Source organism: Triturus cristatus, chromosome 7 (genome assembly GCF_964204655.1).
Source record: "Triturus cristatus chromosome 7, aTriCri1.1, whole genome shotgun sequence".
Lineage (NCBI taxonomy): Eukaryota > Metazoa > Chordata > Amphibia > Caudata > Salamandridae > Triturus > Triturus cristatus.
In genome coordinates, this window is record NC_140590.1 from 541,292,179 (window position 1) to 541,318,300 (window position 26,122).

The 26,122-nt window shown below is 43.9% G+C and overlaps 1 protein-coding gene across 3 annotated transcripts in view; it reads left to right on the forward strand.

The window, feature by feature from the left end:
• LOC146810058 (peroxisomal acyl-coenzyme A oxidase 1-like) overlaps window positions 1-26,122 on the forward strand; it is a 203,796-nt gene that overhangs the window by 126,751 nt on the left and 50,923 nt on the right. For 2 of the 3 annotated variants that reach the window (XM_085616956.1, XM_085616955.1), the window contains exons 4-10: window positions 2,736-2,843; window positions 10,190-10,309; window positions 11,489-11,604; window positions 11,868-12,037; window positions 17,238-17,400; window positions 19,190-19,380; window positions 20,292-20,471. In XM_085616956.1, coding sequence (XP_085473082.1) covers window positions 2,736-2,843; window positions 10,190-10,309; window positions 11,489-11,604; window positions 11,868-12,037; window positions 17,238-17,400; window positions 19,190-19,380; window positions 20,292-20,471 — 1,048 coding nt within the window. Of the gene's footprint in view, window positions 1-280; window positions 442-2,735; window positions 2,844-10,189; window positions 10,310-11,488; window positions 11,605-11,867; window positions 12,038-17,237; window positions 17,401-19,189; window positions 19,381-20,291; window positions 20,472-26,122 lie in introns of all 3 variants that reach the window. The other variant, XM_085616954.1, reaches the window with a different exon arrangement.

Sequence of the window (26,122 nt, forward strand, 5' to 3'; positions counted from 1 at the left end):
AAGAGGAGTGTCTAAACTATGGCATTGGATTAAATGATTTTTAGTTCCTGGAAGTTGTGGCTTCCAAATAAGATTGAATGGATGACAGAAGTAGGTAATCTGTCCTAGGACCCAAAGAGAATGTGCTGACCTCTGTTTTAATTTGCATGCTTTCTAATCATTAGAGATCTTTATTTTTGTTGTCTCTCTTCTCTTCCCCTCTCTTTACCTTTGATCTGATCATCTTCCTTGCCCTCTTCACATTACAATTCCTCTCCGTGCCCTTGGAATTTGTTTGCAGTTTTGTGCATCGTGGAAGGCCTGAGCCTCTGGATCTTCACCTGGGCATGTTCCTGCCCACCCTCCTTAGCCAGGCAACGGCCGAACAGCAGGAGAGATTCTTTATGCCCGCCTGGAATCTGGAGATCATTGGCACATACGCCCAGACAGAGATGGGTCACGGTATGGTAACATTTGACCCTTGCTTAGACAAGGGTTTCTTTCTTGCCATGGGGATCTGCAACATGTAGAAAAAAAGAAACCTAAGATTGGTACTGTTCCTTACAGGCATTGCTTCTTGTGAGAACTGCAAGGCAGTTGTATGATACAACTTTATGCCTTGGTAGTAGTATCCACATGACTCTCTCTTCCCACTCACTTCACAAAATCTAGGAAACTAGAAACTCAAACGGCTTAAAGCACTCCTGAACTTTTATCATTCCAGGACATGGCTCTTCGAGCCTGTGTTGTAATACCTTCCCTCCTCTTTTACTGAAAGCTGCAAAACCCCCTCCCCACCACAACTTCAGGAGCTCTCAGTTAAGCCTTGCGGTCTTAACACCGCTTCCTACTAGCGACACCACAAACTAGTTAACTAGGACCCTGAAGAGTCTTAAGTATTTAGCCCTATTTAATTGCAGTCCGTGGGCGGGCTTAAAAAAAGATTTTGGTACCATGGCAATGTGCCGACATGTTTAATATTTAGTGTTTTTTCAAACTACAGTTCCAACGCAACTAAAAAAAAACACATAATTTGTATTTTGAAATCCAACAAATAAACATCTCACTGTAAGGTTTAAAGTAGCAGGAAGAGAATATATATATATATATATATATATATATATATATATATATATATATATATATATATATATATATATATATATATATTATCGTCAATAAAGTTCAACAGTCTTTAGAAAAGACTACATTTCAATTTCCACTAAATTACAATTTTAACCTCTGGTTACAAAGAGTATCTTGAAACTGTAAGTTTTAATTTCTTTTCCTGCACTAGCTATAACACAATCTTATAGATTGTTTTCCAGTTGTTAGACACTAAATTGCATTTGCCAGTTTCAATTATTAAATCATTTTCAGCTGATGGACTGGTGATCCGACTAAAGATGGAAGTTTGTTCAATGCAAAAAGATGACCCATTGGTTACACGACTACCATCAATACACCCTTTACTGTTTTTTTCTGTTTGCTGATATCAGATAGCGCAATTAGCATCCTTCTATACATTTTATCATTGCCAATCCTTCCTTTGACTTCATTCAGTTATTCCCTTCTTGGTGTGAGTGGTTAAGGGTAAACCAATCCCGAGCTCCTAACCCGTGCATAGGGATGTTTAGCGTTACTTGCACAATCCATTAATTTCACTACAGCCTCTTTACTTTCTGCAAATAAATGTTCTCATGTACAGGAGCTGAGCAAATTCTTTCAACAGACATTCTACCCCACACAATTTGTGAAATGGACCAAAGGGTCCAGGAAGACTTTTGAAATGGTCTAAAGTCTTCTCGTTTGTAGCAGTTTTTTGCCTTCACCAGCGATATGTGAAAGGAAACCACTAGGAAAACAAAGTTGCAGCAGTGCTACCATGATGTTAGTTGCATCGTAGGCAGCAAGTTGATCACAAAGGAGCTACCCGACATATCCTGTTTGCAGCTGACATTGTTCATTTGATAGCACTCCTTGGGGAATATGCCCCTTTTTGGGGCTGGACTGCACTTTAATCAGCAAGAAACTGGCATAAAAACAGTGGTTCATTCAGTAGATAAAGAAGGCAGATGCTACAGTCATCTCAGCTGTTCACCATACCGAGATTTACATAGTTTCTGGCAAGTGTAAGTGTTTCTTATGCATTTGTTTAGGAATAATGGATCAACAGCAAACTGGTTCTCTTTCAAGAAGAGCCCTCCCCTCATGTGGTCTTTCCTAGCTACATTGCATTGTTAGCCTTAAAAACAGTTGGGCGATAGACACCAGCTTGTTTCTAAAGCAAAGTTGTTTAGGTATGCTGGCGGAAAATCTATTGTAAAGTAATGTCAGTACTGCTGTTTTCCCATTGAATCCACATACGTTTATGGAAAGGAGTAGTAGTGACTACTGTGTCTGGACCTCCCACACCCTTACTGGAGGTTACAGCTTAATCAACATGGTTGCACTTGTTCACCTCTGGTTAATTGCTTTGCTGGTAAATTTTAACTGCATGGCTGCCGCTCCTCTTGCTTCTGGATAAGTAACTTCCAGTTCCCATTTTTCTAGCTGGCTCTTCAAGGTGGTGACTTTGTAACCTGACCTCTGGAAAAGATAGGCTGGTCTTGTGGGAGGGGGCTGTATAGGATATGTTGGCGTCTTTTCTGGGTGGGAGAGGGAATTTCTCTCTGTTTTCCCCCACACTTTGTTGGGGTCTCTTTTGCAACTACAGTAGCTTCCACCATATGTGCCTAATATGTTTTCACTTGTAGGGACCCACTTGCGTGGCCTTGAGACAACTGCCACCTACGACCCATCAACACAGGAGTTCATCCTTAACAGCCCCACTGTATCTTCAATCAAATGGTGGCCAGGGGGACGTAAGTACCACTTCTCATCTCACAAGGTGCTAGATGAGTGAGTAGTGATAACAGTTAGGTGTAGAGCATAGGGATATTTTGGTGATTGGTGTGAATGATGGAGTCATGAGTATTGCTGGGCAAGTTTAAAGTGAATTATGTAACTAATTTGCATTTTTATAGGAGAAACCAGATCGTTCAATAAAAAGGCAGACGAGGAAGCAGCTGTCTTTTTGTTTAATGAGGCTGAGTTTGAGCAAGTAATTTGCAGTTCGGTGGACTTTTAGCTATCAGGTTTTTAAAACTGTTGCCAAATCAAATGTTAATTGGTCGCATGAACTACGATGCTGCAGCAAACTATGCATTTAGCTAATAGAGCTTAAGGACGTTGGAATCCTCCATGAGAAGACCTCAGACGTTTGCCATATAATTAATGGGGACTTTAAACCACTGGATGACATGTTGGTTGAGAAGCTTGATCTGCTTGAGGCGTCAAACGTTATCACTATAAAATAACTAGCATTGGTAGACATCATCAACCGGTTCTGGACACAAAAACCTAACGGACCTGTGTCCTGGGTTTGAATTCACAAAGTCATGCTAACTCTGGCCATTTATAAAATTAGATTGCCACTCTAAGGAAACAATCACTTGATTGCCAAGGATAAGAACCAATGTTCTTCAGTAACCAAACTCTGTATCACATTCTGTCAAATGTACAATTAATACAACCCTGAACTGCAAGAGAGCAGTTACAAAACAACAACTGTGACTATCTACAACCTCGGAAGACTGAAATCTAGGAGCCTTATTGGTGTGGGCCGGAAGTGTATGTTCCCCTGTCGAGCCACCATTTCTCACAGGACACACTATCCTAGACTAGTGTCTGTTCTCAGGCAATAGGTGCTCATTGTGGAAACAAGAGTTGGTGTGGAGAAATGATGACCTTTTATTGAATTGATTAACTAAAATCATTACAATGAATGCTTGCAGTACCAAATGACCCTTTCGAAGGCCATACAACCAAATTTCAATTAAAATAATTCATTATTTGAAAACTCGAAAATACTACTTGTCAGTGCTTTTGGTTGTTGGCGATCATCCTTTATGTGACTTCAAAACAGAGTGAGGCAACACGGAGTTCAATTTATTATTTGCAAGTTATAAACTTTCCAAACAGTGCAAGTGCTGTGGTGTCATTTGTGGTGACAGTGCCAGTGCTCCTCTGCAAGTTGTAATTGCATTTCTTAGAAGCATTGTCCTGAGTAGAGCATGGCGTGTAGTTGAAAATTCAGGGAATCAGCAAACTGCAATTGATTCTCTTATGTAGTTGCAGAATTAGTGGCCCTTGTTGCCTTGCTGCGCTATGCTCTTTTTTTGACAAAATCATGAACCTTGCATGTTGTATTTGATTTCTCCATTGCCGGCTCAAAGCTTTTTTCAAGTAGGGCTGCATCTGTCTTATATGATTTACAGATCAGTTCATATCTGGACCTGGTTTGTATTTTGGGTAAATCCACTTACTTGGATAATCTTTCCACGGTCTTTTTAAATAAAGATTTCACTGCCACATATGGAATAGTGTGAAATCTAGTATGAGGTTTAAGTTATTCATGGCTGCAGCCAAATAGTTTGACCAGGGACTGTTCTTTTGTTCAAAAATTGTTTAGATCTTCATCTCAAGTGTGTCAGGTTGACAATTCACGATTTGATGATCATACTTAATCAAAGATTACTCTCGTTCCAAATCCTCTGTTAATCAACATTTTAGTCATATCTGTGCCTGAACTGTATATTATGGTAGGCAGAAGATATGCCGGTCAGTTATATAGTGAACTATATCCATCAATTGGGAGAGTTTTGAAGGGATTGACAAATGACCATAGGATACCGTTGGAATAGGCTTTGCTTTTGTTATTCTAACTGTTGCTTCTGCTGTTGGGCTACATGACTGTGAGCTGAGCCTGCAGAGAATGATTGTTAGATTACTAGCCTTTTTCTCCATGTTTTTCCGGTGTATAATCAAGGTGCCATTTGCAGCATGTCCTATCTTTACCTGTCCTATGTTCCACTATTGGGTGAGTTTATTCTTTGATTTCCCGAAAACCATCACCTTGGTTTCACTTGCATTTTCTTGTAGTTTGTTGTCTATTGTATTTATGCAGTGTATCCAAGGTGCATTGCAGGCCTATTTTAGTTTAATGAAGAATAACCAGATCATCTGCTTACTGAATGAGTTGATTCACATGAATACCAAGTCTCGGTGGAAAGGCCATTGGATTGCGATAGTGTGTTCCCCATATCCACTGTATAGAAATTAAATAGAATCAGGGCCAAGAAAGTATTGCCTTGAGTAATGATTGTTAAATACCCCAACTCTTAAGCTTTGACAATAGTAGACTGTTCTATTATAAGCAGCCGAATAGTCCACAAAGCAAGTGCACAATGGAGGTCTGGAGGGCGGTGTTGAGCATTGTATCATGTATGAAAGACCTACAATGTTGTCCTGCATGGAAGATTTTTTGCTGTTACCTGTCTGGTAGAGTATTAGTTTTTCCTCTTTAGCCTATTCCTCAAGTTCAGCTAGTAGTATCTTGACATACGTTTTTGCTTCCACGTACAGCAGAGCCATTAAACAATAGTTGGCTGGATCAGTGTTGTCACCTTTCTTGTGTATTGGATGGAGAATTAACTCTCCCCATGACTCTGGTAGCAATGCATTGGTAAATGATGAACTGTAGAGTGGGGTTTCCCACTTGGTGCAGAACTCCATGTCTGCTTTAAGTATCAAACCTCTGAGACCATTTGATTCTCCATCCTCAATGATTGCAATGTCTTTTTTAGGTCTCACCTGGTGTTAGCAGCTCGCATGCGCTGCTCTTGCCATGCAAGGGCTTCTTGGAATCCGTACGGATTCCAAAGCTTTCAGCTTTCAGAGGCGGACTTGAAGCCCTGCCCATCTTTTCCATTCGCAGGCGTCATCCTCCATGCTAAACGCTTGCTCACGATTGAAAAGGAGGCTTCTTAGTCCTTCCTTGTTACCACCTGTCTACTTTGACCCCGCCCACTGGGATTGGATCTCTCACTTGCTGCGTTACACACTCTCCTTCAGCTGCTATGCACTATATTTTTCGCACTACGCCGACATATTGTTTAAAATGCGCCTCGGTGGGCTCTGTTGCCACCTCCCTTGGGCCAAGCCTCGTTATACAGTGCGCTTTTAGTTTGACAATGGCGACCGACGCCGCACACAGCACTCGCTAGACGCTGCCCCCGCATTCTCCACCCGGCCAGTCACAGGATTTGGCCCCCCACTCCCCATCATAGAAGAGTATAAGGAGAGTGACTGCTGGCATTCTAGTCCCAAAGAGAGCTTACAAATAAACGCAGTTACGCCGATATTGGTCAAAGAAGTCTGCTTTCGCCTCCTGAAGGAATTTAACACTGCTCAGAATACCACCGCTATTTGAACCGGAGGGGGCCTTTGCTTTTCACAGCCTCCCTTGACCACTGAGAAATGCCATACACGTACAGGTGAATGTTTAGATGGCGCCTGGGCTGGAGTCCGCTTCGTCTTCCCCCAGCTCCTGGTTTGAAATATTTCAGTTGCTGTCGAACCGAATATTCTCTGTGATAGCCGGACATCCCCAAGTTATACCTACCGCTACGCCTACCAAGGTAAACAAATGCATACTTGCACATTGATTCCAATAATAACTATTTACTGAGTACACACCACAAATGGAAATGCCTCTAGCCAGCTCAGTGGCAGTTTATCAACCACAGAATGGTGAAAGTTTGAAAGCATGTGGTGAAGTGCCGAACAGTTTTACGAGACTTGTGTGAAATTGCTGTATACGGATTGATGCGGGGTCCCAAACGATGTTTTACCTAGGTGACGCAACTGTGTAACCCCCTCTAATAAAAAAAACAAAGTCTCTCTCTAAAATAGATTGTTTGGGGCGATGCGAGGACTTGGGAGCTTGTCACCCGTTGTGAAAAGATTCTTCCCGAAACAAGGTGCTTGAACCAGATTTGGGTCTGTGGGTGACTAGGGGTTGGGGAATTTCACGTCAGGAATGCAGCTGTCTTCACGGAAGGACGGGACATGTTTCAACACGCCTTTCTTGGAAGACCAGATTAGAGACTCTGTGCGGCCGCTGGGTACCGTGTGGCCTGTTTGTCTCTGCTCCGTGTCCCGCGCCCGGGTGGTATGGGCTTCCACGTGTTTCAATCGGTGGGTGCGCTGTGGCTTCAGAATTAACTCGGAAAAGATCAGGTCTGTGCTTGTTGCAGATGTACACGTGCATCAGCTGTCAGTGACGAGAACTGTCTGTGCATGGGCCTCTCAGGGGCAGGAGGCTGGAGTACACACCTCCAGTTCCCGCGGTGGCACATGTCAGATCTTCATTACTTAGAATGTCATTTTGAATTTGGCAATGCTTCTTTGTTAACGTTATTTTCGGTGGAGTTGCCGAGCGCTTGCAAATGTTAATGGATTTGGCTAAAACCAGAAATAGTATAAATAATTCCCAATACCTCCAAAGGTTATCCTTTATATCTTCTTTTTGCTGTAGTTCTCTCTACTCTTCTAGCTATCTCAGTTTGCCTCATTTTCTTCTCCTCTTCTCACTTTCTGCCTCATTCATTCCATACCTCTTCCCATCGCTTTTGCTCCCTCCCCTCACCCTTTCCTACCACCCTCTCTACTTCGTGGTACCTATATCTCCACCCCTCTGCAGGCGTTCTTTCCGTGGCCCTCTCCCACCTCCATTGCACGTGCTATGTCCGTAGTGTCCGCCCCCTTTCCTCTTTTCAGGACGCTCTGTCCATCCCTACTCCTCCCTCCCCACCCCCACCTTCCATTCCATTCCCTCCCCTCACCTATTCTTACATCCCCTCTCCCCCTGTTTTTGCTTCTCACCTTTCTCGGTTTATAATTCTCTTTCTCGCCCCCTCATTTATTTCACTCCTTTTCCTGGCTCTCCTTTTTTTCTTCATCTTTCTCAGCCCTTGCTCCACCTCTTCTTTTGTTTCCTTTCCTCCCTCTATACTGTATCTGTCTTCTTACTCGCTTTCTCGTATTTTCTACCCTCCTCTGTTCTCGTCTTCCCACGCTTCCTTTGCTACTACTCTGCGTCTTAGGAGCTCTCTTGGCTTCTCCTTGGTCTGCTGTTGGTGGGACAAGCAGTCGCTGGGGTTTCCGCTGTAGAGTTTTCTGTTGAAAGTTGGGCTCAGGGGAACGGGACACAAGAGCCATCTCTTTTGTGGGGTCTGGTCATGGAAGATTTTTTAAAGGGGTGAGAGGAGGAGGGGCGATCAAGATGCAAATCTGACATCTCGCTGAGCAGAAGAAAAATGAGTTTGAAATGAGGACTGACCCCTGGGTGACCTCGTGGATGCTTAGTTAAATAAGACAACACGTCAGCGGGGGTGGACAGTACCCAATGGGGGGGATATCCATTTGAAAAAGAAGCAAGGCTGTATAAGAACAAGGAAACCTGAAGCGAGGTGAGTGATAAGATTAGAACTGGAACCAATAGGAAAACCAGCATTGAAAATTCAATAGGTCTTTCCTTCAATTAAGTTAAAGCCATTTGCTTTGCTAATGGTATTGTATAGCAAAGCAAATGGCTTTAACTTAATGAAAGGCGAGACCTATTGCATTTTTAATGTTTGTTTTCTTTAGCCTTGGTAATAATTGATTCGTCCACTGTCTTCAGAATGCCATGTTGAAAAAGGGATGACAGATGAGGTTCTTTTTTCCGTGCCCTAACAACCCAGATGGGGTAAAGGTGTTTCACGCAGTGTTGCTTCACACAGTTTTGGAACAGTGGTGACCTGCATTTCAGGTTCTTCCACAGACCACTGATGAAATTTGACAGATGATGTCTTAGAGGCTGCAGGTGAAATGAGTGTAACGTCTCAGTCTGTTCAGTAACTAGTGCTCCTCTCCCCACCAACACCTGGAATGCATAAATTCTTGCTATCCTAACGTGCACTGTATTCTTACGTGGCAAGCCATAGTCTCTTGCCTCTAAACCTTTTCCAGTTTGCGGGGGAATTATGCTTGCACCAGGTATGTAAGAGATGGCTATGTCTTGGCAGAAAGGAGCCCATGCTGAGCGAAAAAGCACAGTTCATCTACATGGCAGGCAGTCTTTTGAGATGAGCGCTTTTGAAGTTATAATTTTAACAGCAAACACTGGAAATGGTGTCTGTTCACACAATCATGGCAGACAAGCCTTTACCCACCCTGTTGATGTTTTTATCATAGACAAAACCACAAAGAATTGAGTCATGGTAGGTTGAGATAAGCTTTCACAGACACTTGTTGCTGTGCTATGTTAACCCTTTCATAGATTAATCTCACCCATACCAACATTAGTAATGATGCTGCTCAAAGAAGAAACACACACCAGTCTGTGACGGAATTGTCGACTGGAGCATACAAATGCCTGAACCAAACCACTCTGAGAAAACTTACTAATGACAAAATAGTGCTCTACAAATCTGTTTTAATAGAACATAACATTTATGAACCTAAGTGTTGTGAGCATCAAGTGGGGCAGAGCATTCTGTGACTGGATCAAGGGACAGCCCCACCCCCTCTCCCAAACCTGCAAATACTGCAAGACCAGAACTTTAAGCAACCGAGGTTCAAGCAGCATATTCATCCAGTTTAGTTGTTAGCTGGGATTGTGCCATGACCCAAAGGAGTTCGGGTTGGAAAGGTGATAGTGAATTCAGTCAATAGTCCCTAGTAGAGGTCTTTACCCATACTTCTCTCTGCACTGCCTGTTCTTGCACGATAAATGATCGTATACGAAATGTGTACGCTCGTTTAATGGAGGAAAGGGACCAAGTGTACTGAGGAAGCTGGAAGCTCTCAGATGTGAATGGTCGAGTCAGAAGTGGTCTGTGAGGGAGATGAAAATTACTTTGGGTGTGTGAAAGACAGACAGGGAGATTAAGAAAGGGAGCCGGATTCTTAAGCAGAAGTGTGGTAGAGAACCATAGCCATGAAGTAGCAACAAATGAACATTAAGTATCGATCTGAGTTGGAAATGTTATGTAAACATATTGGATCAGAAGAAGGGAGGTAGAATAGTTAAGAGGTAGCAACCTGGAGCAGATAAAGTGACATAGTAAAGTTTTAGAGTGAGTTAGTCACATTGACTTAAAGTACAGCAGCAAACTCCAGTATTAATTTATTGGCGAGTAGCCCAGATTGTAGTAGCCTAGATGGACTTAGTGTCCTTGGTGTTTAGATAAAGGAGGGTGATAAAGGAAGATGGAACCACATTATACTTCTATATGCATTGTTAACTGTAACCCTTCTCTGCCTTCTCCATGTTGCTTTGCAGTTGGAAAGACCTCAAACCATGCAATTGTGCTGGCTCAGTTGTACATCCAGGGTCAGTGCAAGGGCCTGCATGCATTCATCGTGCCCATTCGCCACATAGGCACTCATCAACCACTTCCAGGTGAGCAAATCTCTGCAACAGAGGGGCTTGAGGAGACGGTGAATTGGCTGGGGACTGCACAAATGTAAAATCTCCACAAGGCAAAGCCAGGTTCTGGACTTACAGAAGAGGCCTCATCACACATGTGATGCCTGTGGGGCAAGTAGAAGTTCTCAGAGAACACTTGGCATGCAACAACAGTACAACAGATTCAAGCCAGGGTTCCATTCTTAATTCAGCTTCTAATTAAATGGTGATGCAGCTCACCTCACCTGTACCTCTGTTCATTTGACTTGGTGGTCAGTAGCTGTGTCCTTTTTGATAAATCATACTGTTTAGGTCATAGTGGGTTCTTTTGTGTCTGAAACCGGAGTTCTGACCAATGTGGTGCCACTGATGTTGGTTGTATCCCCCTGCTTTTCAATTTATATATGTTCCATTGGCCCATTTGTTCCAGTCGTAGGGACTATCTCTATTTATATATGCTGATGATATACTAATACTTTTTACATTTGATTGTGACCCTAATGTTAAAGTGGAAAATCAGTGCAACTGTCTGACAGGAGTTCAGCAATGGATTACTCAAAAAACTACGTCAATTAAATTGAAGGAAAACAGACATTCTACCTTTTTCATCCCTCAAATGTATGGAATTGTTGGTTGTCATCGGACGATCAAAAACCTGTACCAGTTCAATGTGTAAGAAACTTAAGCATGCAATTTAAAATGGGCCTTATGCAGGATGGTCAATTGAAGTTCTTGGTGAGGGCTTGTTTTTTCAAGTGAGGATTTTGAAGTTGATCATCTATTTTCTATCCTATAAAGAATCCAGATTGTGAATGTTTTCATTTCTGACAGGGTGGACCACTGAAACAGTCTACATAGATCTTAATGAGAAACCACTGAATAAATGACAACATGGTGAAAATATTGAATCACATTTTCTAAAATAATATATCTCAAGCTCTAGCCAAACCGCACTGACTTCCAGGGGCCAAATTACACATAGTGCCCTGGGGACACAACAGGCATGTTCCAGTGTCTATAGTGGTCGGCTAATTTCTTAACACGATTTAGTATGGAACTCGCCAAGTGTATCTCAACAACAAGCTACATTTGAGGAAATGATTGGGCTTTAAAAATACTGCTCCCTTGCAAAGGGTTGTATAGAGAACCTAACTGATGATCACTTTGACACAGGTGTGACGGTGGGGGACATTGGGCCCAAATTTGGCTTTGATGAGACTGATAATGGCTTTCTGAAACTGGACAACGTTCGCATCCCTCGGGAGAATATGCTGATGAAGTACGCCAAGGTAAGAAAGCTTGTGCTGTGTAGCACAGCATATAAGGTTTGTTTGTAAGGCTTTTTACTCCACTGCTATTGTTGCTACATGTTCCCCTGGCGAAGTTACTGCACAAGTCCCTAGAAGTGTTGCTTTTGTACCCTATCTGACTGTGTTCCTGTAGGGCCCATCACCCCAGAGATGTTTCTACAACCTTAGTGATTATTAGTGTCAGCAAGATTTGCTTGTAACCGTATTGGATCCTGTGAATTAATGTTTGTCACTTTCTACAGGTGGAGCCCAATGGTACTTATGTAAAACCAGTGAGCGCGAAATTGACGTATGGCACCATGGTTTTTATCCGCTCTCTCATTGTAGGAGAGTCAGCACGCTGTCTGTCCAGAGCATGCACAATCGCAATCCGATACAGTGCTGTGCGGCACCAGTCTGAGTTGAGGCCGGGGTAAGGAGGAAACATTTTGCATGTAGCATATTGTTCAATCGCCAAATGCTGTTACGTAAGACCCTGCAGATATAAGAAACATTGAAAAAATAACCTAGTTGGCCAGGGTTTAAGCTGAAAATCTGAGAATTCGCATTTCTCAATTAGTGGATCGTTCATAGTCACGTGGTTTAAATTATTGCTTGCCATTAGGCTGGAGGTGTTCTTAAAATTGAACTACACATTTAATGCATTAATGTTTGTAGCCTATCCACCTTGATGTTTGGGTCTGCACTGCAGCGAATCGGCTGTACAGTCTTTGCCTGGCAGTTAGCAAATCTCAGATTTCCTATCCCCTGTAAAGGGAAGCCTCATTTCAGGATTCTCAACTCTTTGTAATTATTTGAAGATGTAACCTCCTGTAGTATTTTACGTGCTGCTTCTGTCTTAGAATAACAGGTAAAAGTGCCTACAAGGGATTTTATTTCAAGATGATTCTCTAATTTTTAGTCTAGGAATTTCTCTGCGGGTGAGCATACTTAGAACACAAACCCAAATGTCAATCGACTAAGCCAGTAAATGGATATACAAAGCACAAACACAGGAATATCTTTTGTTGAGTATACAAGAATATTTATATGTATAAATCAAGTTAAAAAGGAGTACAAATGAACAGTTAATTCAGCAATATTGGATTCAATTGGCCATTATTCTCATCAGGAGATATGTCATTGTTGATTTCATTGGAATAGATGTTATTCTCATGAAGTGTAGGACAAATTTGGGTTTACCTCTTTCATGATTTATTGCTGAATTAATTGTTCATTTGTACTCCTTTTTAACTTGATTTATACATATAAATATTTTTGTATACTCAACAAAAGATATTCCAGTGTTTGTGCTTTGTATATCCATCTATTGGCTTAGTCGATTGACTTTTGGGTTTGTGTTCTAAGTAGAATCACCCGCAGGGAAATTCCTAGACCAAAAATTAGAGAATCATCTTGAAATAAAATCCCTTGTAGGCACTTTTACCTGTTATTGTTTGATTTGCCCAAGCCTCCAAGGGTATATTGGGTTTTCCCTGCTTTTATATTGCTTCTGTCTTAGTGCATATGTGTCATTATTCTGCTGTCCAAGGAGCTATCTCTGGATACCTCAGGGTCATTTCTTGCTTTGGCTGATCCTCCTGTCAAGTCAGAGAAGACATTCTTAAAGCCCTCTCAAATTGTAGTCTTAAAAAGAGCTTGAGAGATAACACGTGTTTGGAATGCATTCTTGTGTGAATCTCAAGCATGTACCCAGAATAGCGAGAGTCACACATTATTTTGAGGTAAAATATTAAAGGATACAGAGAGTAGATTTGACTTTGCCCTCACAGAGGCTGGTTCCTCTGGCAAGCAGTCTGTCAGAGGTGCTTCTCGTTCTGCTTCAAAAAATGCACAAACATGTCAGCCTGTTGATGTTTGGTTTCTTAAGTTGAAAATGCGAAACGTTATAAACTCACCCCTACTTCCTCTGTGAAAATCATTCACTCTCCCACTGAAAAAGCCTCCTACTCCTCAGTGACTGAATAGATGCCAAAACCTTTTGTACATCCCTAATATAGTATCTGCTCCTCGACAAACGCCACATCTCTACTTTCATCATCCAATGAACCCCCGTCAAAGACGTTTCCATCGATGAACCTGTCATGGAAAAAAGCATCCTTAACAACTAAAAAAACATAGATAACCTACAAATCAACATAGTAAGTCACTAGCTTACCTAGGCCTCTTCAACTACAACTTGTTTTCCAGCCCTGGGTTGTTTGCTATATTGCCATTAGTTCTCACTGTTAAAGCCGGTCTCAGTCTTAATAATATGTGGCTGTGCTCACACAGAGTCAAAATAATCTAGCACCTTGAAGTAAATACATTTCTGTTAGCAATCCTGACCTCACTGCTGGTAGATTGGCACTAACAGCAAAATCACGCAGATTGCATATGATCAGCAACACCCAAACAACAGTACGATCAGGAAGTACAAGTAATACATTTACCAAGCAATTTCGTTAAAAGAAAACAGTTTATGGAATTAATGGAAACCGAAATTAAGCCAATCTGATGTAGGCATCATATGATATTAAATAGAAAACACATTTGGATGTTTCATGCAACAAAACCAGCCTCTGCTATTAAGTATTTAAACACTCCAATGCTTTCAATAGGATTATAAAAAATGGCTACTGTGGGACACCGGTGCATTTTAGGCACTAAAGCCGCGCCAGAGCAGTTCTGAGGAATCGTTTCCCTTTAAAATCACAGTTTCACTTGCAAGAGCAAATATGCTGGATTTAAAAGTGGCCGATTTGGGGGGGGAAAAAGGTCACGGTCGTCAGGACTGTAATTTCTTCTCTGGTGCTCCACAAGTTCCAAAACATCTTGGTAATGTTCCTTGCACACCAGACAACTGCTGTGCGAATGAGAAAAGTCTTTATGTATCATAGGGTCTTCCTTGATGGATATAAATGTTAGATTAATTTCCCACTGCGTACATGGACCACAGAATGCTTCAAATCCAATATTTGTCAATATAGATAAATACACAGTGTACCATTGTCCTTGCGGCATAATGCCAACATTTGGAAGCAAGAAAGAGGGATGTTTATAAAAAAATTAAAATCTGACGAATTTATTTTACATGCATTGTTGATGAGGCAATTTTAGAGAGGAGACAACAAAAATAAAGCTGTACAAGGTTTAAAAAATCATGAGCCACCCTGCTGAGATAGGTGTGTTGGCACGTATGACATGGGCAGAAAAGGAAGTGCATGCAAATATTCTTTAAGCACAGAAACACTTCGGCAATGGGACCTACATGCATAAGGGTGCTATCTAGCACTGTAAGCGGGATAAACAAGTTTGAGAGGGTACTCTAAAAAAGGCATGGGCAAAGAAGTGTAACTAGGAATATTTTATTAGAGGTGCTGCCTTAGTAATACGAAACACCCTGCATATAAATATTTATAATACCTTCATCAGCTTCATCCCAACTATTTTCAGGGAGAAAAATGCAAGTACTCCCGAGGCCGGGCTTACATCCCCCACCGTCCAAAAAAAGTAACAGTGGGGAGCCACGGGCAATGGATCAAGAAAGCCGTGGGTCGAAAAAGTTTGGGAACCACTGCCTTATGGGATTCAGCACCCTTCCGAAAAGCAAGATACGTTTTTCTTCGAATTGTGGACTGTTGCATGCTTAAAATAATCCATGTAAACTACTCAAACATATGAAATGTAAAACCAGGCAAATCTGTATCAATGTGGAAAAAGTGCAGCCAGATAGGGCTTCATCATACAGGTGTGAAAATAAACTGACGTTCTTTTAAGATGTCAGGAGATTCCCCTTCGCACGATGCACTGTATTAGCAGTTGCCTCCCTCAGTCATTCCTTTTGACACTGAGAATGTTGAGATGTACAACATAACACAGCTGGGAAGGCGGTGGATCGTTTGACTTCAGTGAAGATTCCTAAGTAATCATCTATTCTACCCACTTCCAGACAGAACCACAGCCAAACGTGCCACTTGTGATGCTGTTTTTCTTCACCGTTCCTAGGATCTTCCATACATTGCTGCCTCAGTGAACAAGGTTCCAAACAACAAGCATGCATTTTTTTAGTCCAGTCTTGTACCCCCTTTGCCCTTATGGACTTAGCAATAAAAGAATCCTCTCCGATTGTGTGATTCAGGGCAAAGCGGGAGACTCATCCCTTAGATCTTCATTGTGCAGATGGGAATTTTTGAATTTGTCCTGGATACATCAGGCAGTCTTCAATCTTCTATTGTACCAATCCGCTATTTAGAAAGGTTTAGAATAGGTTTTCTAAAGTAAGGCGAGCTGTGATTTGGCAAATGATCTGAAGCAAATTAAGTTGGTCATCTTATGTATTCTCACCCTATCCATTTTGCCACAACGGGCCACATCTGCCTCACCTAGACACTTTTTGGCAAAAGTCGTTCCAGTACCTGTATGCTACAGAAATGTAAAAATAGCAGGTTTGAGCCTCACAGAAATTTCTGTGCAAGAGCCTCCCAACAGCAACCCACTCCATCTGTGAAAGATTAAAGAAAAATTCCTACCTGCTCTGGCACACCATCTTCAATTGCCCATGGTTAAAGGCTCTACTTCGTCTGTAAGACAACCTTCTTTCATAAAAGGCAAGTTTCCTTGGTCCCCATAGCCAGGCAGATGACGGGAAAGACTTTGTGCAGAGAATGCTCTCAAGAGTGTTTGATACCAGTTGCTAAATATTGGATTGCTTTTTAAGATACCAGACGGTGTCTTGTTTTAAAAAGGAGAATAGTTTGTTTGCCTAATGTTCACACATTGTACCAAACGGTAAAAGATAATATCCGCACTCCTTCTGGGAATACCTCATTTGGACATGCGAAAACAATGTAGCATGTCGGAAGTGCCAGACAGCTCAAAAGATGTGAATCTATGCAAGGTCTAATGCTGGACACGTGAAAATTACCAGCCTGCGACTAGAGTTCACAGAAGTTGCTATGTTCTAAATCTATATTCGATCCTCTCTCCTTGCGTATGAAGTTACATGTTTACTTTCCTTTGCACACCTTTACTAGTAAAGTCAGAGATATGGTGGCCTTATTGGCTGCAATGCAGAACCAAACTCTTAAGTTGGACAAGATAAATAGTATTGTGTAGAACAATTTTACTAGGGATTTCCATCCTGAAAATGGAAATAAATTAAAAGCATGTAGATCCGTGAAGGATACAAAAGCTGTAAAACTGAAATTGCCAATTAGTAACTTATTCTTACATTCCGCAACTTCTGATCTTCTATTTGCCTACACGCCAATCGTATAATTGCTAAATGGGGAGTCTGAGCTGCATTGCTGAATGAGTGAAAGTCATTTATAAAGCACACAGGTGCTTCCCAAGAAGTGTCCTGGTACTGAGAAAGCCTGTAGAGTGAAACAGTAACTTAAATTTCCCAAACATGTATGTTTTTAAAGATACCTTGAAAGCCTTTTCCTTATCTAGATGTCTCAGAGCTTTTGGAAGCAGGCTCCAAGTGTTAGTGGCCAAATAGGTGAAGGAACATCCACCCAGCCTCTCCTTATGTATCCCAGGAATACACACACATCCTGCTTTAGGGGTCGTATTTCTTGAATCACCTTTGCATGTTTCTATATTTCACTTTCCCTTTTGGCCAACAGTGAGCCTGAGCCTCAGATTCTGGACTATCAGACCCAGCAGTACAAGCTCTTCCCGTTGCTGGCAACTGCATATGCCTTCTGGTTTGTTGGGGACTACATGAACCGCACGTACCACCGCATCACAGGAGACATCAACCAAGGGAACCTCAGCGAACTACCAGAGGTATTGCTGTAATACAGGGAAGGCTCACAGATGTGTAGCGTGAGGAAAGTGGTGGTGTCCTGGAAGTTTGGTCCATGAGGAGGGAGAGAGCAGTGTTGTGAGGCTTGAGGTAATTTTACTCCGGTGGCAGAGAAATCTGTGAACTAGAGTTATGCCGGGAACCTCACCTGCTCTATGTAAGATTGCACTGCGGGATAAATGGCATGGAGTGGAATAGAGATCTGAGCAAGGTAGTAGAAGCTACTCTACAATGTAGGCAAGCAGAGGTGCGATGCCTTAATGATTTGCCAAAGTAATTTTACCGGTCTGGAAGGAGAGATGTACAGCAGTAGATATTGGTAATCGGTCTTGGATAACTTTTGTTAAGGTGGTAAGAAGCGGTGTAAGGCAGGAGAAACTACTGCGAAGCAATGCCACGATGGTTGGAGGGAGAGGCTGTGACTTAGGTCTGTTAGATGGGGTGTGTCCAAAAGCTATATGAGCTACACTGTAATGGTGGAAGGGAAAGGCTAGGCAGTTTTGTGTTAGGTTGGATTGTACCCTAACTGATCACTGTAAACTTATGAGAGAATGACTGCAAAGAACAAGACTGGAATGGGGTAGGCAGCTAAACCTTTCTCAGTCCGTGACTGTAAAAGTGAGTGAAGGGGTTTGGTTGAGACAGCAGCAAGTTCCACAAGTCACTATTTGGTGTCTGCTTTTATTTTTTAAAGAAAAAATGCCAGAACGGGGTCAATCGTAAATTCTTTTAAAAGTAACTAACGGCTTAGACATCACCCTAGTATCCAAACAAATATAACCACTGCCTTTACCAAATAACTTTGAAAGTTTACAAGTCTCAGTCCTAAAACAATGTGTGTATAAATACTACTGTAGACTTCAATAAGGACTCGGACAGTTGCCTATTAACGCGTATTATCCATTTATAAAGCATTGTTATCATCAAAAGCTAAGCACCTTGGAATTGCTTGACATTGACAAAGCATTGCATTCCAAGGCTAAGCTCCATCCACCTTTAATGGCTTACAGCCCACGATGAAAATAAGCAATTTCAGAATTCCACTGTCAGCAGCTGATTGTAACAGTGTGTTCTGGGCGAATTAGGTGTAGACATAAGGTGTTAGTCCTGCAATGCTGATTTAAGAGTCTTGTGATGAAAGTGTAAGCTGTCCAAGTTAATTTTGTGGAGCAGCATTAGGGCAATTGTCTAGTAAGCTGTGGGGAGCAACATGGAGAATGGTATTCAAAGGTGCCAGCGAGGATTGGGTCTTTATGGTGTGATATGTCTGTAACCGCTAGAAGATGCATTTTACCTCTGTAGGTATGGAATGCTCAGGGAAAGGTTTGTTGACTTTTTGGAAAGGGAATATCAATTTTCTAACACAAATAAGCCATGTTTTTTTGTTTTTAGAGCCACAGATTGTTTTTAGAGCCATAGAAGGGCCATGAGATGTCTATATTTGAGCAGTTTAGACTTCCCAGAGAGGACGTTCGGATTCTGCATGCTTCTGATTCAACTTCACACTCTTAAGACTGTTGGGCAGAGACTGCCCATTCCATTCGACAAGGGTTGGATGCTGCTGCGCGTAGGTATTTTTCAATGCCTTGAGCTTGATAAGAAGATTGGATGTTGATGGGGACATATCTACTTCAGGGCAGAGATGTGCTATTTATTAAGGCCCGAACAAGGCTGGGGAGTGATAGGATTAACCACAGGTGCACATTTACCCTAACAAAAGTATTTTGTTAGGTTTTTGACATCTCACTCTTTCTCTCCTTGTACCGTTAGCTCCATGCATTGTCTGCTGGTCTGAAAGCATTCACTAGCTGGACTGCCAGCGCTGGGATCGAAGAGTGCAGGATGGCATGTGGTGGGCACGGCTATTCCCGCTGTAGTGGGCTGCCTGATATCTATGTAACCTTCACCCCAGCATGCACCTACGAAGGCGAGAACACGGTCATGATGCTTCAGACAGCCAGGTAACAAACAGCATCTGTGGATTCCTATGCTTCAGCACAATTTCTCTCTCAGAACCTTTATTTTCCATTATATTATTTAAGGGCTTGACGTTCTGATTGAAATGGTGGTTATTCATTTTAATCTTTCTCAGGAGGTGTAGCATCATTGGTTTCCTACCAGCCTGGAGTATGCATTAGCTTTTATTGCTGCAGTCAAACAGCCATGACTACTTGACTTTGCTCATGGAGTGTAGGTCTAAGGCCGAATGGAAAAACTATTGAGTAGAAGTCTGATCAAATCCCTCTTTGCTATGAATGATACTTCCCTAATTCCCACATAGAACCAGCTGCTGAGATTCCACCAGAGTTGGCCTTCCAAATGAAAGTTTCCCTGTGAATTGTAAAATACCTGTTACTCTTTTTCTTTTGGCTATTTCTACAACAATGCAATTTTCCATCTGATTTGCTTTTTATCAGAGGGATCTAGAAAACCATTTTTCTGATGAACTTGTACTTGGAAAAAGCCTCCAGTGTCTTGTTTGTCAAGGGCTATTCTTCCCAAAATTCCATTGGGCAAATATCGAATTGACCCAATTTAGGCTCTTATAGGACTAGCAAGCTAGACCCATAGAGTCTCTCATTTTCCTGCACAAAGCTTCAATTACAGGAGTTGTTTCATTTTAATTCCTACCCTACTGTGCATACACCACACTAATCAAGAAATTGCTCCTGGTGGTGACATCATTTCAGAACCTAGCCAATTGCCCTGTCTTTGTCACAGTCTGCATCTCCTCTGCTCCCCTTGAGATACAGTCACTGGCAGTGCATAAAGGGCATTCCCTTACTCTTTAACTCTGGTCTCAGTCTTCTAAAATGTTTGGGTGAGGCCCGTAGTGGAACGGCACATAAATCGTGTTTCTTATTCTTTGCAGGTTCCTGGTGAAAAGTTACATGCAAGTCAGGGCTGGGAGACCAGTGGGTGGTATGGTCTCCTATCTCAATGATTTGTCTCTGCAGCGTGTCCAGCCGCACCCAGTGGCTGCTCGGCCTGTGGTGGTAGACATTAATGATCTAGCCAGTCTGGTGGAGGCCTACAAACTGCGCACAGCTTGGTAAAGTATTCTTCTTAGTGAATCCTAATTTTTGTCATACTTTTGAGTGCTGGAACAACAGCAGTGTCACTGTATCCCTCAAACGGCTAATGTATTAGCCGTGTGTACTTAGGGTATTATTCTTAAATACATTATTGCTGTCCACAAGTGCTTCACACGCAGTAAATCACAATTAGAGTTATATTGGTAGCTACTAAAATTAGCATTTTGCTTTGCCCAAGTTATCAGATTATTAGGGTTAAATGTTGTAGAGTCTTGTGTATTCAATTTTTGGGAGTGGGGGGATTGAGGAGGGGGTATTGAGGGTTTCCACTTTACATTACAATATAATGTTTTTAGTTTACCTCAGCATAAAAAGTGTGCCAGAGTTTACATTCCCTTTTTTCCCACCTGAGAAAATAATCTCCCCTCAATGCTTAAGGTGGATCTGATAACAATGGGAAGATGGTTAGTTTCCTTTCTCAACCATTTGGTCCCTTATCTCAAGCACAGTTTGAACCAAAGTGGCCAGGTATATGTTTTCGGGGTTCTGCGCCTTTTTAAACCAGGCTGGGTCACAAAGTAAACATCCCATCATCGCTGAGTCCTGAAAGATCAATATTTTCTTTCTTTCTCTGGCACTCTACTCCGGCAGTATGTAGGGCTGGGCCGCCCTATAATATTGGAAGAGTTTGAGGCAAGCTAATCCACCAGTCTCTTGGTACCATGACGATTTGTCTTGGGTCACAAGCCCTTCCCACTTCTCACATGAAAATCATTAAGCATGTTTGTAGAGGTTGTATATATCTGATAGGCGGATACTAATTTGGAGCAACTGAAACAAATTCAGGTCTCTTGGCAATATGCTCATCTTGAGGGCATTTATGCACTCAAGCCAGGAAATATAAAGTGGGCAACAGCAATACACGCCCTCATTTGTTTCTGGAGGTTTGGGGAAATGGCCTCTCTCCAGCCCCTTCCCCGCTACATTTTGTAAACCATCCGGTCCCAGGGTTTTATTGGAATGCATGGCTTTCAGGGCTTCATATTGATCATGTTCCTAGATTGCCCATGTGCCATTTGGTCTCCCAATTCTAGCTATGTTCATGGTTTCTTTTTGATATCACAGGTTTCTATCTAAAATGGATTCAGTCTCATCTCCTTCCCATGTAAAATGCCTAGCCTGATCTCAGGAGGGCATTTTCTACCCCATTCACTCTGTTGTGTATCCTTAATGTGCCACTTAACATAGCCAGCCAGCACATGTGGTTCTGGAATGGGTTTAGCTTGTCTAATGCTTCCAATCCTTTAGGCTCTGTTGTGATATTTGTTTACGGCCATCCTCTTTTCTCTAGCCATCTTTGCTTAAATACTGATGGCTATCCATGCATAGTTGTCTTGAACGCATTTCAAGAACTAGTCGGGCAGATGGGGGCGTGGCTAGCGACCGCCAGGAATGGTCGCTCCTTGAGGCGGCTCCGTGATCCTCGTCCTAATATCCGTGAAATTCTCAGTCTGCTGAGAGGCTGACTCCCCTCCTAGGCCGGGGGTCTCCTCATAAACCGATCCTGCTACTGTGCGCTGTTCACCAATCGAGCAGCGCCTTTACTGGGACCACACAGAGCGGCTAATTCGAGATGCCTGGAACGGGCAAGATGGCGGCCTGAGAAATACAGTTGTGTACAGAGGCAGCTACCCTCAGCGCAGAGGCATTGGCGGTGAGGACAGCCGCTGCATCGGACCGCAATACCGCAATACCGTGTGCGACAGCGTGGGGGAGCGGACGACCTGCGGCAGTGACCTCCGAGGGGTGGATACAGAGCCGGCTTGAAGTCGAGGCGAGCTCCCCAGCTTTGTGGCTTCTCCGCTCCGCCGCCTACTTCTCCCCAGACTGACTTACCCTCCAGAGCAGGCCATTGCTGAAGGTGAGATCGGCCGGCGGAGACCCAGGGGGGAGGTGGCAGTGCAGCATATACCTCCGGTACACGCTATAACTTGAGGAGCTGGGCGGCCGAGTGAAAATCTATGCCCAGGCTTTGGGGCCTACCTGAGAGGCTGAGGTGCAGCGGTGGTTCCTCCCTACAGTTTGGACCGGGGAGGGGACGCAGACATTGCAGAGCAATTTCACCAGATCTGCAGACGCTTTGCTCTGCCCAACTAAACGATTCGCAGTGTGACGCCTGGGAGGGGTGGAGGGAGTACGCTGCATCGGATGGCCCAGGCAATTGGGGCCTCTACACTACGACCTACCCACAGACGTGCCGCGGCCGGGGGCGGCCATCCCCACACCAGCGCTGCTTCAGGTGACGCACTCCACAGCGGACTGCTGGCCTCCCTCCCACCCCCGCCCCCTTCTGCATTACAGTGCGGCTCTGGCATCCCGGCATGCCCCTGGATCTGACACCACCAACGGGGGGGTGAAATGATGCCGTATCTTGCTGGGCCACAGCACGCGTCCAGAGTGGACATATAAAGGCCCCTCCCTCCGCGATAACTCTGTGAAGGGCTCCGCATCTTGCCTACTGAGCAGCGGGCCATTCTACCGGCCACATACACAGTACTGAGCGAAGGGGACTGAACTATCCTGCGGCCACATTGTACACTCTTTCCAAACTCAGCAGACACACCTGGAACGCCGATAGGCTGGCGGGGGGCAAATTTCTTCTGTCGCGATGGCGGCAGCCAATACAGGTGTGTCCCTCACTATCCTAGAGCCCCCTGTTCTCCTGCACCATCAAGATGGCCACCAATAAGGGTCTCAAGTCCCATACACAGAAACAGCTGGCGAAGTTCGCCTGGTCCAGGCAGGGAGAAGATGCCGACGCAACGTTAGGAGAAGATAAAACGCCGCAGCCTCGCCCTTCCGCCAAGACCCTGACACTCGAGGATGTCATGGAGGCCATAGCGGGAGTCCGAACCTCGCTTGAGACGCGCATAGACTCTATTAACATAGAGGTGACTCTCCTATGGGCGGACCTGAAGAAAATGGACTCTAGAGTCAAAGACGTTGAAACCACATAGAAAGCCCTCGTTTCAGACACCTCTATTCTACAACAAGTCACCCAGCTCCAAGACAACCAAAAAAGAATGGAGGAGCTCCTGGATGATTATGAAGGGAGGGCGAGGCGGAACAACATCCGTATCCTGGGAGTTCCTGAAAGATCGGAGGGGCAGGTGGTGGATCTCTTTGTGGAGGACCTAGTGATCAACAAACTTCAACCTAAGTGCCTCTCTAGCTATTTCTCCATTGAGAGGGCCCACAGAGTCCCTGGTGGGCATCCGAGGCCTGGGCCTCCCCCATCCCCCCCGACCCATTATTGCTAGAGTCTTTAATTTTCGGGACAGAGACGTCATCCTACAGACAGCGTGAGCTGGACCACCAGTAAAGATAGACAATGCAAACATCACCTTCTTCCTGGACTTCACTGTTAAGATTCAGGCACAGAGGCGCAGTTTCACAGCGGCCAAAAAAGCATTGCGGGATAAAGACATCAAATATTCCATGATGTTCCCGACAAACTTTGTGTGGAATCCGAGGTAAAATTATGGTTCCTCCAGTCCCCTGAGGGAGCTTGAGAATGCTTGGAGGGCTGGTGTTGAGTGGTGAAACAGTCAGCAAACCACCACCACAAAGGTCTCAGCACTAACCAGCGAGCTCCTTCACTATCAAAAGAACACCACTCAGAGGACGACCCGGATGGGAAGCTCTAACCTGAATAGCTGGTTTCAACACCCTTAGGGACTCCCAAGAAGTATCTTGGACCACTGCCCTCTCAGGGTGGAACTTACCTTTCATCGCCACAGTACACGTGGGCCTATAGTTATTACCCGTGGCTCCTCAAGATTCCGGACATCAAAGAAGACCGAGCAGATCACACTGATCCGACATTTTCCTCAAAATAGTGATCTGTTGACTTGGCAAACACTGTCTTGGAGGCCTATAAAGTAGTGATTAAGGGGCATGCACTGGCGTTGAAGTGCCGGTATCTCAGGAATCAAAATACACAGCGGACCCAATTAAAAAGTGACCTACTCAGATTAGAAACCGAACCTAACTCTTCCCCCTCGGAAATTACAGCTCGCAATCTCCAGAACAAACAATTAGAATATAACGCCCTGGCACATGAAAAAACTCAGGCAAAACTCCTCTGCACCCGCCACGAGCTTGGTGAGAGGACTGGGAAAATGCTGGCTTGGTCAGAACGGTGAGACCAGGCGGCTAGATGGGTCCCTGAACTCCTACTGGAGGACGGGAAACGGATAACAGATCCACAGGAGGTAGCAGATACTTTTGCAAACCACCTGTAGGCGGTATATACCTCTAGGACAGACACCTCCCCTAGCGACTCACATCAACTCCTAGAAGAAATGACCTTACCCACACTTACAGACAGCGACAGGGAAACTCTAGATGCCGACATAACGGCTGACGAACTCTGTAAAGCCATCTTTGCCATTAACTCAGGGAAGGTTATGGGACCCAATGGGATCCCAATCGAGTTTCTCAAGGGCATGGCCCTCAAAGTGGCCCGCGTCTCAAAACTATGTATGAGGAGAGTCTGGCTCAGGGTGTTCTTCCATTAGATCAAAGATTAGCCTCGATTGTCGTCATCCATAAGCCTGGCAAACCTGCAACCCAGTGTGGCTCATATAGACTCATATCCCTGATAAGCTCAGAAGCTAAGGTGTTGGCCAAACTTCTTGCTTCCCGACTAATTGCAGTCCTCCCCTCACTGGTCCATGACAACCAATCGGGGTTCATACCTGGCCGTAACACTGCATTAAATCTCCGGCGGGCCCATAACGTCCTAGGTAGGCAACCATATATACAAGAAGACGCGGTCATACTGTCACTAGATGCCGCCATGGCGTTTGATTCAATAGAATGGCCCTACCTTTTTGAGGTCTTGGCAAGGTTTGGCTTCGGTCCTCGGTTTCAAAAATGGGTGGCGCTGCTGTACACTGCATTGTTGGGGCAAGTCCGAGTGAATAATCATACCTCATGTACATTTGCCCTGCAGAGAGGGACCAGACAGGGATGCCCTCTATCCCCGCTGACTCTTGAGCCACTAGCACACTGGGTTAGACGCGATGCCTCGATACGTGGGCTGCGATGGAGCGAGGATACAGAAGATAAGATCTCGTTATATGCTGACAATATTTTGATTTATTTGGCGTCCCCACAGTCATCACTCAATAGCCTGCTCCACGTCATTACTAACTTTGGTAAATACTCAGGGTACACCATAAATTGGTCCAAGTCGATAATTTATGTTTTACTTGGCCCCCCGCCTAAACTCCCTCGGGTTTATACGATTGAAGTTGCCACAGCCGGTTTCAAATACTTAGGGATCTACATTACCACCGACCCAAAACTATTTTAAGATTGAAATCTTCTGGGCCCGCTCCGATGACTACAGGAAGATGTCTAACACTGGAGGTCACTGCCCTTGTCTCTCCCGGGAAGAGCTGCCCTATTTAAAATGCTTGCACTCCCTCGATTTTTATATGTACTCCAGAACTGTCCGTTCCCGGTCGCCAACACCTACTTTACTGCCATTGAGGGAGAGATCCGTACGTTGTTATGGAATGGAGGAGCGCCGCACATTGCCCTCCGGAAACTTACAAAGGGGTGGTATGATGGGGGAATTGCCCTTCTGGATATACGGTTA